This window comes from Dermacentor albipictus, chromosome 7 (assembly GCF_038994185.2).
Source record: "Dermacentor albipictus isolate Rhodes 1998 colony chromosome 7, USDA_Dalb.pri_finalv2, whole genome shotgun sequence".
In the NCBI taxonomy this organism is placed as follows: Eukaryota; Metazoa; Arthropoda; class Arachnida; order Ixodida; family Ixodidae; genus Dermacentor; species Dermacentor albipictus.
Window position 1 is genome coordinate 111,851,197 of NC_091827.1, and position 14,972 is coordinate 111,866,168.

The window sequence follows — 14,972 nt, forward strand, 5'->3', positions numbered from 1 at the left end:
GGGGGGCACAAAAAATTTTTGCCAATCGTGGAGGGCAGTTTGCAATAGCTTTACGTTATAGCGCCCCAGGATGCTTCTTATGTGAATCCTTGCGAAATAGTAAAATATTCAGCGCTCTTCTCATAATTCCTATAGCATCAAGATGATTGCCTAGGATTGCGGATTGGGGGAGTCGGTATTGCATTCTAAAACTTCTACAGCGCGACATAGAAAGGAAAGAACAAGCCGATCGAATGTAAGCTGAATTTTTATTGGTGTGAAGTGCTCAAAAATCTCCGATCACAACTTACCCTGAACATTATTGAAGCTGATCTCAGAGCAAGGGCTGGCAGCACATTTGTTAGCGCGCCAGCTTTGCTGCTATCTTCACGGGAAGCAAGACTTTTTATTAATTTAGCCGTGCATGACAGGATTACACGTTCTGTGACTCACGACGTTGTAGTCTTCTATCGGTGTGGCGTTTTGTGAACTGTTGGGCGGACATTGCTTGATGCTTTCTTGTAGCTATATATTTCGTGCAACTTGCCAATAAGCCAGTTGGAAGTCGGCCCTCTGTTCTTTCATCTGGCTGGCACGGCTTGTTTCTTCCTTTCAATGTTCTTCTGTACAAGTTTTAGAAAATGATTGGATTGCGAGAACACTATCTGTTGAGTATAATAACCAACTTTATGGCAGCAAGAGGTGCGTATTAATATTCTTCTTGCTTTAGGACGTCTGATCTTTCTCTAAAGGAACATGAGATAAATATGAAGCTCCAGTTTACGCTGGTCGACGGTGACGTACTTCATGAGTATTGTAATCATAAGTAGAAAAAATATTTGTCTACAGTTAGTCCATTTGGCTTCGTATAATTTCATTGAATGCGTGTTCTTAATAGCGTCATATAAAAATTTGTGCGTCAAATAATTAGCCTCTTTTGACTTCTACTTAATATGTCCCAAGCATTACTTCTACTTACTATGCCCACTATGTTCCAAGCATCAAAAACTAGGCCCGAAGTTAGCACTGCCGAATCTCAAAGTGTGTGATAGCATACTTAGAATGTGATCATTGCTACGTGTGCCACAGGCGACGTCGTCCACTCATTTATCAGCGGGACGTGTGTATACCTCCCGTCGATTTCATGCGTACTGTGACGCGCTCCCGCACGCTTAGCCTACCTACAGTTTTCTAAAGGATAGACAGTTGGGCGAGTTGGTACGGTAACATGATTTTGGCTTCTAGCGCGAAGTGAAACACGTTAAACTGTTAAACAGGGGATAGCTTATTCAACTCTTAGGTCTGCCATTACTAAATCATGTCCGCACAATATGCAACAAAGTTTTTCACAACAGATAGAAAGGCTTGGAAAGGCTAGCTATCCCGTGCATCTATTATCACTAACCTGCGAAAAACTTGTAAAATGGGTTAAAAGCCCTGGTAAGAAACAAGAAAAACAGAAAGATACAAAGTTTGCTGTAGTACCCTACGTTCATAGATTATCACATGGTCTAAGGAATGTGGCCAATAGGTATGACGTCAGTACCGTTTTCTCGGCCCCACGAAAGTTGGCTAGCATGTGCCCTTTGATAAATAGGAGACTTGAACAGGAAGGCAAAAAAAGAAAAGATAATTGCGGAGTTAAACATGTGTCCCCTTTAGTGCCTTGCAACACGGGCATAGTTTATCAGATTCCACTCGAATGTGGGAAAGCTTACATTGGACAGAGTGGTAGATGCATTACTTTAGACTAAAAGAACACAAACATTCACTAAACAACCCTAACGCATCACATTTAGCCGCACATTGTTTCGATTGTGGATGCAAACCTTTCTTTAAAGAAACAAAAATTCTTTCTAGACACAGATGCCAAACCACGAGGGAAATTATCGAGGCTTTCCACATAAAAAGATTAGGAGACACTTGCGTCAGTCATGCTTCGTTGTCTCTGTTAGATTGCGAATTCCAGTACCTTCGCAATACGTGTACTAATCTGAAATAATTTTTGTTCTTTGACTTCCATACCCACTGACATGTTTAACTGATGCTTTTACATTGTCATGTTCTGATGCTACGGTTTTTGCAATCACCTATATATATGTTCTTCGTTTCAATAAAAATTTAGTTGAGAGTTAGCGCTCGTCCTGTCTGCTCCTTTCTGTGTCCGTGTTTCACTTCGCGCTAGAAGCCAAAATCATGTTACAGTTTTCTGTTGGATGCCTCCAATATGGATTCAGTCCACCGCTAAGACTACACAGGAGCGCGTGACCAGTAGTGGGGATCCAACGTCTCTCTTTTACCACAGCATCTCAGTGCTTTAATCATTAGGCCACGATCCGACGCATGCTTCTCTCGTGTCAAAGTCGGCCTTTGAAACAACTGGCGCGAGTATCCCATGTCAGTTTCTCATAGTTTTCTCTCGTGACAGCTATCGCATCGAGGTGCTCTGTTGGTTTGCACTTCCTTCGTGATCGGTCAATCATTTTGGTAACATGAATAGCTACAAAGTGGCGGAGGTCCGCTTGTGCATGAACGCACGAACATAAACAAATCGCCAAGTTTCCAAATAAATTGGCCACCCACCATGGGTATCTCTTTCCAAAAGTCTACCAGATCTATACTCATGCATGGTCACAACTATGGCAACCTATGTTGAAAATATAATTTCAAAACGGAGGCATTCGTCTCTCAAAATGCTTCACGGCTTTACAGAAAGTTCGTGCGACCAGCATGCAAGTCATTTGAACCGCAATGCTGAACACACCTAAACAAACTGCACTTTGTTTTTTTTTCAGCTAAGCAATGCCAAACTAGAAAAACATTGACCTACTATTGACTATTACCATGACAGTTTAAAGAAAGAAACGCCATGCTTCAATTTATTATTGTTATTACGAATCTATGTCTGTACTAAATACAGTACTCACCGAAGTAAATAGTATTCTGAGAGGGTCGTCCATGCTCACTCTTTCCTGGGGCTCGCGCAGTTTGGCTTCTCCACTCTGCATTACCTCACGCAAAGAAACGCAGCCTCTGAAGTGAAAAAGACGACGCACTAGAGACAACGATCCTAAAGGAATTTGCGAGGTAATATATGTGACATTCATCAGTTTTAAGTGACTACACGGGCGCCACAATTTGTGCACAGGCACGGCCACGCTTTCGCTGGGAATTTTGATGCCTTAGACACGATAGGTCATAATATTTCGTCCAGAGAAAGCCAGTACCCTGAACAACACCACAACCGATTAACGGAATGTAGGTGAAGATGGCGAAATAAATATCCCAACATTATTTATCGTGCACATTCAATGTCAGGCACGGAAAATTGATATGGGAGGCACGAGGAGTCCAAATCTACGTTTTCTGTAGCGTGATGTCTTCAATTATGTATCGCGCGTCCATACTTACGGTGCTTTTTGGTCACCATCCGCAATGACGGCTTTTAAGAATGGATACCTGTAACACAAAAAAGAACACAAAACATGATGTTGCATTTTAGCAAAACGAGAAGATCTAGCATAGCATTGAGGCAGTACTGAACGGTGAAGCCCCACGAGCCTTGGTAACCACGAAGTCATGACGCTCAGCTAACAAGAGTTTGGTTGCTGGCAGAAAAAGAATTAGAAAATACTTGTTCGACAGAATGAACTGATTCAATGTTCGATGCAATCAATTGATTGAATGAATTGCTCGTAGATTATACGAGACTCTTAGATTTTCGTAACCAGTATTTTCCATCCTGAAATCTTTTGCCTAACAATGTCACCTACACAGCAGTCTCACGAGAAGTCTCGACTTCACAAAATCCTGGAAATTTTCAGGTAATTGGCTTGGCGTACGCAAGGAAAGCATTCGAAGCGCAAAATTCAGCCAATAAATGGAGCGGAACCTTCGTAGTTTCCGCATGTTAATAAACACATGGGGGCCACCGATCTGGAGAGCACTATTAACAATAACTAATATCTGAGCAGCTTTACTAGCTCTTTTTTAAGTATTGTGTTTGTTGTTTTCATTTTTTAATGATAGTTGCTGCGGTAACTTAAATCACCCTGTTTCTGCCCCTGTCATTAAGTCCAGAAAGTACGGCAAGGTTTCTTGAAAGATTCCCGCAGATTGCATGGGACTCCTTGCCGTGATAACAAAGAAGCTTTTCGGTGTCTTCTCGCGACTGTGCCACAGAAAGCGTTTTGATAAAATATTGCGACTTTCACCTTCTCTCGAAAAAAATACGTTTCGTTTTCATTTTCAGTAATAACAGCATTTCGTTGTCTCATTTAGAAGCTATAACAATTATTATTTCTGTAAACGTCCATTGCAAGGACCTGATTGCGCGAGTGGCATTGAAACAACGCCATGCCTCTACACTGACTTTTCCCTTTAAGAAATACGTCCTCCAGTCTTTATTAAGTGCTCGACATGATCGTCATGATGTATATATAAGATGAATATTTTTATCCTAATGGCATATGTAGCCTCATTAATTCACTCAAACTAACCACCTCAGCCGGGTGTGATGGAATCAACGACAAAATACTAGTTAACGCCAGTAACATTTCTATCCAGGTACTACATCTAATATTTACGCAATCCATAAAGATTGAAAGCTTGCCCGACGACTGGAATCAATCTTCAAGAGTGGCGACCGCTCCCGTGCTATAAATTATCGCCCAATTTCTCTGACCAGCATCCCTTCTAAACTTCTAGAACATATAATCTCATCCAACCTAATGTCTCACCTGGAATCTATCAACTTATTTTACCCTCACCAGCACGGCTTCAGAAAACTATTTTCATGCGAGACCCAACTCGCCGAGTTCACCCATGACATTCTACATTTCATAGACCTTCATTTGCAGATTGATGCCATTTTCTTGGATTCCTCAAAAGCATTCGACCGAGTTTCCCACAATCACCTACTTCAAAAACTCACATCTATCGGAATCCCAAATAGCTTGCTTACCTGGCTTGAACACTTCTTAAAAGGGCGCACACAGTTTACCTCTGCAAATAACCATAATTCGTCTCTTAGCAGCGTAACATCGGGTGTGCCACAGGGTGCTGGTTTATCGCTTCTACGTTTCCTCATCTACATCAATGACTTACCTGCTAACATTAAGAATAAATTACGTCTTTTCACGGATGACTGTGTCCTATATTCTCCAATCAAAAGCTCGAATGAAATCACCGCACTACAACAGGATCTCGATTCCATCGCAGTATCGTGCGAGAAATGGTACATGCCGCTTAACCTTACTAAATGCAAAGCTGTCATTCACACGCAACCACAGCTTAACCCGTCACACTACACAATACATTCAGCTCCTATCAATCCTGCCCCGTCTTACAAATATCTCGGCGTTCACATGACATCGACACTATCATGGGCAACTCATATTGACACCTTTTGTTCTAATGCTTCACGCACCCCTGGATGTTTAAAACGCAACCTGAAAGCCGCATCACCTGAAAACCTGAAAGCCGCATCAGCAGAAATAAAAAAGCTAGCATATCTAACATTCGTACGTCTTCAGTTAGAATATGCGTCATCTATCTGGCACCCTTCCCAATCATATCTAACCTATGACATAGAAGCAATACAAAATCGCGCTGCTCGGTTTATAACTTCCGATTACTCTCGTGATACCAGCATAACCGCACTAAAACGTACACTTGAAATACCATCCCTTGCTTCCCGCCGGATCATCTCTCGTCTCTGCTTGCTTCACACCTTTTATTACCATCCACACTCCAGGCATTCCCTGTTAAATCCACCCTTACGTGCATCCTCTCGCTTAAGCCACAGTCGTCCCATAACAAACATTAACACCCGATCGTCTGCTATGAACACTTCATTCTTTCCCGACGCTATAACCCATTGGAACCATTTCCCAGAAGATATCGTGTCATGCACTGACCGTGAAACGTTCAGCGAATGTTAAATAACCACACTGCTTAATTGCCGATCCCACCGACCCTCACTCTAACACGATGTTCCTTTTTTTTCACAATATTTTGTGGCTTGTATTTGTTTATTGTTGTTTCTTTACTGTACTGTACATTTCTTCTAACATTGTTACAAGGAATAAAGCCCTCCCTTATGTTGTGCCTCCGGGCCTTTAAGGTGAAAATAAATGAAATGAAATGAAATGTATTCCGGAATTTTCAAAAACCACCTGTGGAAGGTAGCAAAGTTTTTGTCCTAGAGCTTAATTATTCGAAAGGTGGACATTACTGGAACAACAAATCAGAACACATATTCCACTAACTACCACATATTTACGAATTCAGTTCTTAATTAATTGCATTAAATGGCATATATTGATACTTACAATCAGCCTGCGAGTTTGTAAGACGAATCCACTTGAAATGAATCTCCAAGACGACGCTAGTTTCGAGATATTACCCACAGTGTCGGACGACGTATTTGCTGTTCCAGTTTTAATTGCGTTTCAAACCATGAAGGCGCGTTTTGTAAAAAAAGTAACGGTAACAACAGTGCAGTTTTACCACAAGTTCTAGAGCGCATATTTCTATACTTGGGTTTTTTTGGAAATCCATTACAAGTCGATGCACCTAGCAAGATAGCCGGCTACAATTCCCTAATTGCAATTTGTGCTGTAGACTAACTAGTTAGGAAGTTATTTAGTGACTTTTTTAATTAGTTGAATGTGTGTCTCGAATTCTTGGGCAAGTTATTTCCGCCTCCCTGAATATTCCAGCTCAGAGGACTAGAAATAAGCGATATGTAAAATGTGATTTTTAAAACTTCCGGTAAACTTAAAAATAATCATCCCTTATACTAGGACTTCCCCCGCTCCCAAAGAAATACAGAAGTAGGCTATGTTGGCTTAGGACACGCAGAAAACATGAAGAACTTTATGCACAGTAAGAAAAATCTTCTTGAATGCTACAAAAGCGAACGGGCGCGGAATGAAAAGTGAGACTTTTGTTCTGCTTATGTGTAGGTACAAGTAGACGTGCATGAAAAATATATGCGACAACTTTCATAATAACTTGCGGCATGATCGTCGGCTATGTCGCGGTTTCTGTCGCGATCAGCTATTGGTCATCGTGCAAATTGTTTGCCGTAGCGAGAAAACGCAAGTTGCAATTTCGGGCTAGGTGTGTTAATATAGATGTTGCATTTTCACCCGCTACAGTATTCAGTGCATCTGTGTTTACGGCATCCTGCTCCTGAGCAACAGGACGTGGGGTCGATTTTCATCGCCATTCTGGTGTTAGCTGTTGGTAAAAATGCTTGTGCGCTTTGACTGCACGCTGAAGAACTACTACGGCGTTCTTCATCGTTAAGTTTCGGGGTGCGTGTTCTCACAATACGTGCTCTTCGGCTCCAACTGTTCATGCCTGGAACTGTGTTGGCGAGAACGGGCTGCCGCAACAGATATGGGCAGTTAGCCCACAATCAGTATTCACGGAGCACAACACTACTCATTCTATATCTGCTATAAAAAAACCACCAACTGCTTGTTTCCGTGGTCCACGGTCAAAGCAATCTCCTCATAGGATCTTAAAACTTATTGTGCGCAACAAACAGGGACGAAGAAGAGAAGAAACACAAGGACGAGCGCTTGACAAGTAGGAAGAGGGCCGGAAGAACTAGAAATGAACTGAAGCAAGACTGCGAGCCAGCCTAGTTGGAACAAATTCATCTTAAAACTTATTGTGCGCAACAAACAGGGACGAAGAATAGAAGAAACACAAGGGCGAGCGATTAAGCGCTTAATAAGTTTTAATATGAATTTGTTCCAACTAGGCCGACTCGCAGTCTTGCTCCTCATAGGAAACACGTAATGAAATACCGTCAAGGGAGAAGATATTGAAGGTTGCAAAAAACATTCACAGTGGCAAATCAACGATCTCATAAGAAAAACACGTAATTCCTTTTTTCTTTATCTTTTCCACACCCTGGCACACTCGCTCCTGGTATGCCCCTGGCTTGAAGGCAGCGAAATGGAACAGGAAACGAATGGGAAACGAGCACAAGAAGCAAACGAAGACTACCTATTCGAAACCTGGGAGGCCACGCTTGCCCTCGGGGACCTGGAAGATCAACGACAACTTGTCGCTAGGGCCAAGAAGGCAGTGGAAGCCAGGGGGTTGCTGGACTAAGGAGCCTTCCCACTTCAGGGTGATACAGGACCTCGCTCTGGTTTCGAGCAACACTGTTTTGAACAAAAAACGTTTTTCTCTCCCTCTTTCACCTCTTGCAGTTCGTCATTCAAGTCAGCGCATGTTCGTGATTGCCTTGTGGGCTGTAGCTGGCACGACTACCACTGCGTGGTAACCTAATGCCCACGCTCTTTTTTGTGCAGTTAGTGAACTTCCTTGGACTCTGAACTCTCGGAAGGGTCCGGATTGGTACCGGCTAAAGTGCGTCGTTTATTGAAGCCTTTCTTTATCTTATATTTATACGTGAGACGATGGTGACCATTACAAATTAGCCACTGCGGCGGCTAGACGAACTGATTATTAAAGCGAGGCTTTCTTGGCATGCCGTCCTGAGTCTGGCGTGGCTGGTGCTTAGACGGTCGGTATCTTGCCGGGCATGCTTCTCGATACATATAGGCACGAAGGCTGCAAGTGTGCGCCGAATCCAAGTTCCAGTGAGCGCACTCATTTGAACCTTGTACGCTGGAAAGGCAGTCGTGCGAGCAAGCGCAGCGCTGTTTTGCTTAGCAAAAAAAAAAAAGAAATGTCCAACACGTCAATATATATTGTAAGCTTAACGGATCTTTTAAGCACGCTGATCTACTAATGCAATAACGTTTTGTATTCAACAGATTCTTCCATTAACTACAGCGTTATTGATTTAGCTTTCAGGTATGTTCCCCTGGGCATGTTCCTATCTTTGGCGCAACCACCAGACTAGCTATGTGGCACATGTGGCAAAAGAAGTACAGGATTCCCAAATGTAGCTAGGTATGTGTCCTACTTCTGTGTGCACACACGTGTCATTGTCATTCTTCCTTCGACGAGCATCATACGTTGTCATCGTCCTCGTGACACCGCTGCGCATACTTCTGACACAGCGCGTCAGCCTAATTTTCTATTTTCAGTTTGACATTTTTTGCGAGCGGCGTAGTGCATAACCTTCTGTTGGCGAGAGTCGCCTACAGGCAACACATCGGAAAATATGTTGTTTTTTTCTTGCAGGGTTTGCGTATTGTGTAAAATGTTTCTGGCTAAATGTCTTCAGCCAAGACTAAATGATAGGCCTCAAGCGTCATTATTTTTTGTTAGTGCAGGAACACAGGGCGAGGAGGAAGGAGTCTCGGAAGTGACTCGCTTACTTTTTGAAACAACGGTCAGATAAGATCAATATGCAATATTTCCGGCTTCACTGATGTCACAAAAGTGATATAAAGAAAATCAAATGTATTCCTATTGTGCGCATAATGTTGACAGCTCTCTTTACAAATTTCAAACGAAGGCGTAGGTGGTTTTGCGAGAATCGTATTTTAGGTTTTCTGCCTGGCGTCCCCCTCCCCCCTTGCTGAAGAAGCTGCCGCAAAACATATTTTTTCTTTACGTGTATTATCCTTATTCGCGGTGTCCTTTAAGCATTAAGATAAAAAGCTAACATTTTTGTGGGTCGCCACAAAAATGTTATGCGCCGCCATTAAAGGCATAAGGTTACAAATTGCTTGGAAAAAAGCTTTAACCTATGTAATAGATGAAAAACAGTGCATGAAATTTAGCGTTTCCCAGGATGGAAGTAGAAAAAAGACAGTGTGCGTTTGAAATACTTGTAAATCATTTGTTCAACCACTTCACTTAACGTAAATTCCAGCATGTCCGTCGCATCACCAATATTTATTTATATATTTATTTATTTTATTATTTACCTATTTATTTATTTTGCATACTGTCAGGGTTTGGGAATTTACAGAGAGGTTAGATTAACAGAAATTCTTCACTCTTCTTTTTTTATGGCTGCAGAATCACGGCCTGTAGGGAAGGCAGGGGAAAGCTTAGTCCTGTCACTGCTTGTATGGGGCAAAAACAAATCATCACAGATATTAGGGCGGCACGACGAAACGTTCGCCCTGACGTGATGACCGTCAAATGAAGACACATATACGGGGAAGGAGAAGATTCTTATAGAAGAGTTGGTTTTGGTAACAAATCTGGGTCAATAAATCAATGCAACAAAAGCAGCCTAAACTGCCATAAAAGCATGCGCTACGAAATTTTAGTCTTTACGCTAAGCTTCTTACTTCGCACAGTTGAGTTGTCCAGGCTTGGAATGTCTGAGCTCCGGTATCAGCGTGGATAGCATCTCGTAATAGTTGCACAGCTTGAATGGTTCGGCTATGAAGACGCCCTTGAAGCCCACCTAAGGTAAATTCAGACAAAACAGGCAGAACAAAAGAAAAAAAAACGGCTTAGTGGCTCATTGTTATAGGTGTATCCCGCTAACGTGCGTACCAGGTGACGCCTCAAGTTTCTAAGCAAAATGACCTCGCTAAAATAGAGTTCGAATGCTGGAACGTCCATGTACTGACACCTTAGTGTGCGTTTAGAAAAGCAAAAGTGAACACTGTTCTGGAATACATGTCCGCCACCTCCCACAAATCTCCGGTGTGATATGCTTCATGCGTCACACAGCATCAATCGAAAGCCCACAATTGAAAGACTTTTGGAGCGCATCTAACGCGAAGAACATGAACTGCATGCGCTTCACTCTACTTAGCACGAAAAAAAAAGCAGAGATAGAAAGAAGGATGGTGGCGGGAAACGACGCCCCTCAAAACGAGTCAAGAATACCTATAGTGCACGCCACTACCAGCCTATGCAAATTTCAGTTTCTCGCCGCTGCGGTGGCATTCACATAGTATAAGTAATTAGCCCTAATAAGGGAATTGTTTTTAAGACTTACTGGAGCAAGAGTTCAGTTTATTTATTCAGCCCCCCAGCATACTAGTGTAGGGACCAATGAGTTCGAAGGACAGATACCATATTGCCACATCTGCATTGGATTTCTACGGTGACCGCTTTAACTAAAAAAATGTTCCGATCCAACGCACATCCGCAAAACACATTTCCTGTGTGAGAACATTTGTAAATGGTTTCATAATTCAAACTGTAAGACGCTCCCATAATCAGGTTTACTTGCCGTCATATAGTCCTATTCTACACTTGCCACGTATACTAGAGGACATACCACAGCCGATGCGAGCACCACCGAGTACTTTAGAGTATGCGATGATGGATGTGAAAACAGCGGATGCTTTCAAAAAGTGCGGTTGCATTTTATGCTCATTTACCATACACCACAATTTGGGTCCAAGTATTGCTTGGCTTAGAATTTACAAGTTCGTCTAAAAGGCAGTATTCATGCTTACGTTTTCTGTCCCCATATTGCTTTCTTGGGCGTGTATCATCTACGTGCCAATATACAGGGTGCCCCACATAACTTGAGTCAAGAACTTAAATATGAAAGGCGCGTCGGAAGCGAATTTAACCGAACGCACACTGTTTGCAATAGCCTACAGTAACTCAGACATTTTTTTGTATTCAACATAACTCACTAATTAGGTAAGCTTAATTACCCAAAATTTTAATTAGTGGCTGAGGACCCGAATTATGATGCGCAGATTTGTAGAGTACCTTCACAAACCACCGATCGAGTTGTTTCCTTTACCATACATCTCACGTAGTCCTTTTTTCCTGGTTGCAGTGAAAGCCCGCGAAATATGAAAAAAGCCACGTGACGGAGCGTTATTGAAGTGGTGGTGTGCTGCACTCAAGAGTGTGTTCGGTGAACAAGGTTCGCTGCATCGTGACTGGCGAGGAGAGCACGGCAGGGCGTTCTTTATCTCATCTGCAACGCTCGGCCAGCAGCATGCATTTTCAACGTCATTCGACGGCAGCCGACCTTGTTCACCGAACGCACGCTTGATAGCAGCACGATACCACTGCGCAAGCGCTCCGTCTTGTTGCTTTTTTCATATTTCGCGGGCTTTCTTTGCAACCTGGAAAGAAGGACTATGCGAGGCGTGTCGTAAAGGAAACAACTCTATTAATTGTATCTGAAGGTGCTCTACAAATCTGCGTATCATACTTGGGGTCCTCAGTCAATAATAAAAAGCTTGGCCACTAAACATAATTACCCATGTACTTAGATTTAGTTGTAAGGTAAAGAATGCCAGGTGGCCAGAATTAAGCTGGAATCCCACACTACGGCGTGCCTCATAATCAGATCATGATTTCGGCACGTAATAGTCCAGAATTTATTCATTCATTTAAATAAATAATTATAGGAAAGCATATTTCTTTCGCCAGTTACTGGAAGGCAGACACATTTATACGCGTTAACGGACATTCCCCAATCTTTGCACCATTAATATATACTACAAAGACTAGTGTTGAGGTCGTTGTGATCGTTAGCGCAAATCATTTCTTTAAGCAATGCACAATTATCAGCAAATAATCTAGCTTGAGCACAAGGGTTAACAACATCAATGATATCAATAATATACGCTAAAAAGAGCAAAGGGCCTAGCACAACGCCCTGCGGTGCACCAGATTTGATTGGAAGACAATACGAGAGATGACCCCCCCCCCCCCCCACACACACATCTGCACATATTATTTGCGAATACTTAAATAGCGTTAAATCAAACAAACAAAAAATAAATTTCCTGAATACGTATTGTTCTAAGTTAGAAAATTAGTTTAGCGGCAGCAACTTTGTCAAAACCTCTATATAAATCTTCGAAAGCATATCAATCGTACGGTGCCTATCGAAGGCTAATAAAAGAGAATGAAACAATGTGTAATCTTAATTAAGGGGTTTTACGTGCCAAAACCACGATCTGGTTATGAGGCCCGCCGTAGTGCGGGACTCCAGAAATTTGGACCACCTGTTATGTGCTAAGTGCACGGGTGTTTTCGCATTTCGCCCCCATCGAAATGAGGCCACCTTGGCCAGGATCTGATCCCGCGACCTCGAGCTTAGCAGCCCAGCACCACAGCCACTAAGCAACCACGGCGGGTGAAGCAAAGTGACAGTTTCTGTTGAAAATCCTTACCTTAACCTATGTTGAAACTTAGTCAATATAGAGCTCTCTTCCAGGAAATTAATTATACTAGTATAGCTTTGATATGTTCAACAATTTTGCAAGAAAACGAAGCTAGAGACATAGGGCGGTAACTTCCTAGTATTAGGCCGTCTACCTTTTTTAAAAATGGGCCCAGTTCGGGCTGGCCTTCAGTCAATAGGCAATTGAGAAGTCAGCAAAGAAGAACAAAACATAAAAACCGAAAATGTGGCAAGAGGTAAAGCACATCGTCGTAGAAACACGTTTGGGATATCGTCTGCACCACAGCATGTTTTTGTTTGCAAATTAAGCAGCATAGATACCACATCAGGATAAGAAACGAAGTGTGCATCAGCATGCATAAAGGCTGTCATGTAACATATACAGTTCGATTTGAAACCTATTGATAAAAATGCTGGCCCATGTCCCTCTGATCCTTCGCGTTGATTCCGCCAACTGACGTCTGCCATACTACTTCTTTTGCGCTGGTGTATGTTGAGAATTTACTGGGGCACCCGTAACAATGTCGGGCAAATAAATTCTGAACTAATATTCTTTTGAGCTGAGGACAGCCTGAGCGAGGCCGTTCTGCGCATCATTTATCAAATTCGGCGGTGCGTGTTGTTCTCAATCGTTTAACTTTCAGCTTGTCCTGAAGCGGAAATCTAAACTTCAAAGTTCTTTTACCATATAGCCAGAAATATTGTCCTGAGATAACAAATATGTTTCCTCTTTTAAATTTAAACATTCAGTCTATCTATAACAAGAGCGACGACCTCGATTATTTTCTGCAGATCATGTGTTGCAGTTTTGATGCTTCATTACTAACAGAAGCATGAGCAGCGCAGGTTACCGATTTCAAGAATGTTCCTGGTGTATTGAAGAAGAAGAGCACAAGGACAAGGCCAGCCAGATAGTCTGTTCCATGCCTGCAGTGCAACCAGTGGGCCAACCGGATCGCTCACACTCACGAGTGTGAGCTGTTCGGGCAACCAGCGGTTCCTGCTCTGCGCCACCTGCCTTCTCGGTTGCGAACAGACGCTGCCATCTCAACTGTTCAATACACCCCATCACAATTGGTAGAAGGTGCGGCGTATACAAGAACATCTACACCCTGGAAATCAGGTTTCGGTTTTGCCTTCCGTCATGCCTGACTCTCCCCTGCCGATGTCACCTCCACCCTCCGTTGCCTGCTCTGGCGCTGTCCCGCAACGCCATCCAGTGGTTTTCAGCGGTGCGGATGAACAGGACGTCAATGACTGGTTGTCTGCCTACGAGTGGGGTCGCTGGTACAATCGATGGAATGATACCGCCAAGGTAAATGCCGTCATCTTCTACCTTGCGGGAGTGGCTCACCCGTGGTTTAAAAATCACGAAGCCAACTTTCAGTCCTGGTCCGCGTTCAAGACCAGTTTCGCTGAAGTTTTTCGTCGCCCCGCCTTCCACAAGTTGCGCGCCAAGCAGAGGTTACGAGAGCGAGTGCAACAATCCGATAAAACATTCAACTGTTCTATTGAAGAGGTTCTCGACCTATGCAAACGGGTGGATGCTTCTATGCCCGAAAATGACAAACTGAAGCACACTTTGAAGGGAATCACCGATGACACTTTCCAAATATTGATCGCCAAGAGTCAGCGCACCCTAGCAGAGCTCATAAACTTCTGCCAAAGCTACGACTAGTTGAGGAGGCAGCGCGATTGGACCAGGCGCCCCTAAGTGGCTGACGAGGCCCTCTGTTCCATGTAAGTCTTCTGTGATCACTGGACTCAGTCTGGTTAACCTCCCTGCCTTTCCGTCTTCCCTTCTCTCTCTCTCTCTTCTCTGATCGCACAAATCCAAGCTTTCGTGCGGAAGGAAGTTGCACGTCAGCTTTCCCTGCTACACTTCGCTGAGCTAACCCAATAGCAGCCGCTGCCACAACAGCCT

At 43.1% G+C, this 14,972-nt stretch overlaps 1 protein-coding gene across 3 annotated transcripts in view; it reads right to left on the reverse strand.

Moving 5' to 3' along the window:
* Nucleotides 1-14,972, reverse strand: part of LOC135896884 (medium-chain acyl-CoA ligase ACSF2, mitochondrial-like) — a 539,079-nt gene that overhangs the window by 468,755 nt on the left and 55,352 nt on the right. For all 3 annotated transcript variants that reach the window (XM_070522596.1, XM_070522598.1, XM_070522597.1), the window contains 3 exons: nucleotides 10,221-10,339; nucleotides 3,391-3,438; nucleotides 2,907-3,012 (listed from right to left, as the gene is read on the reverse strand). In XM_070522596.1, coding sequence (XP_070378697.1) covers nucleotides 2,907-3,012; nucleotides 3,391-3,438; nucleotides 10,221-10,339 — 273 coding nt within the window. The remainder of the gene's footprint in view (nucleotides 1-2,906; nucleotides 3,013-3,390; nucleotides 3,439-10,220; nucleotides 10,340-14,972) is intronic.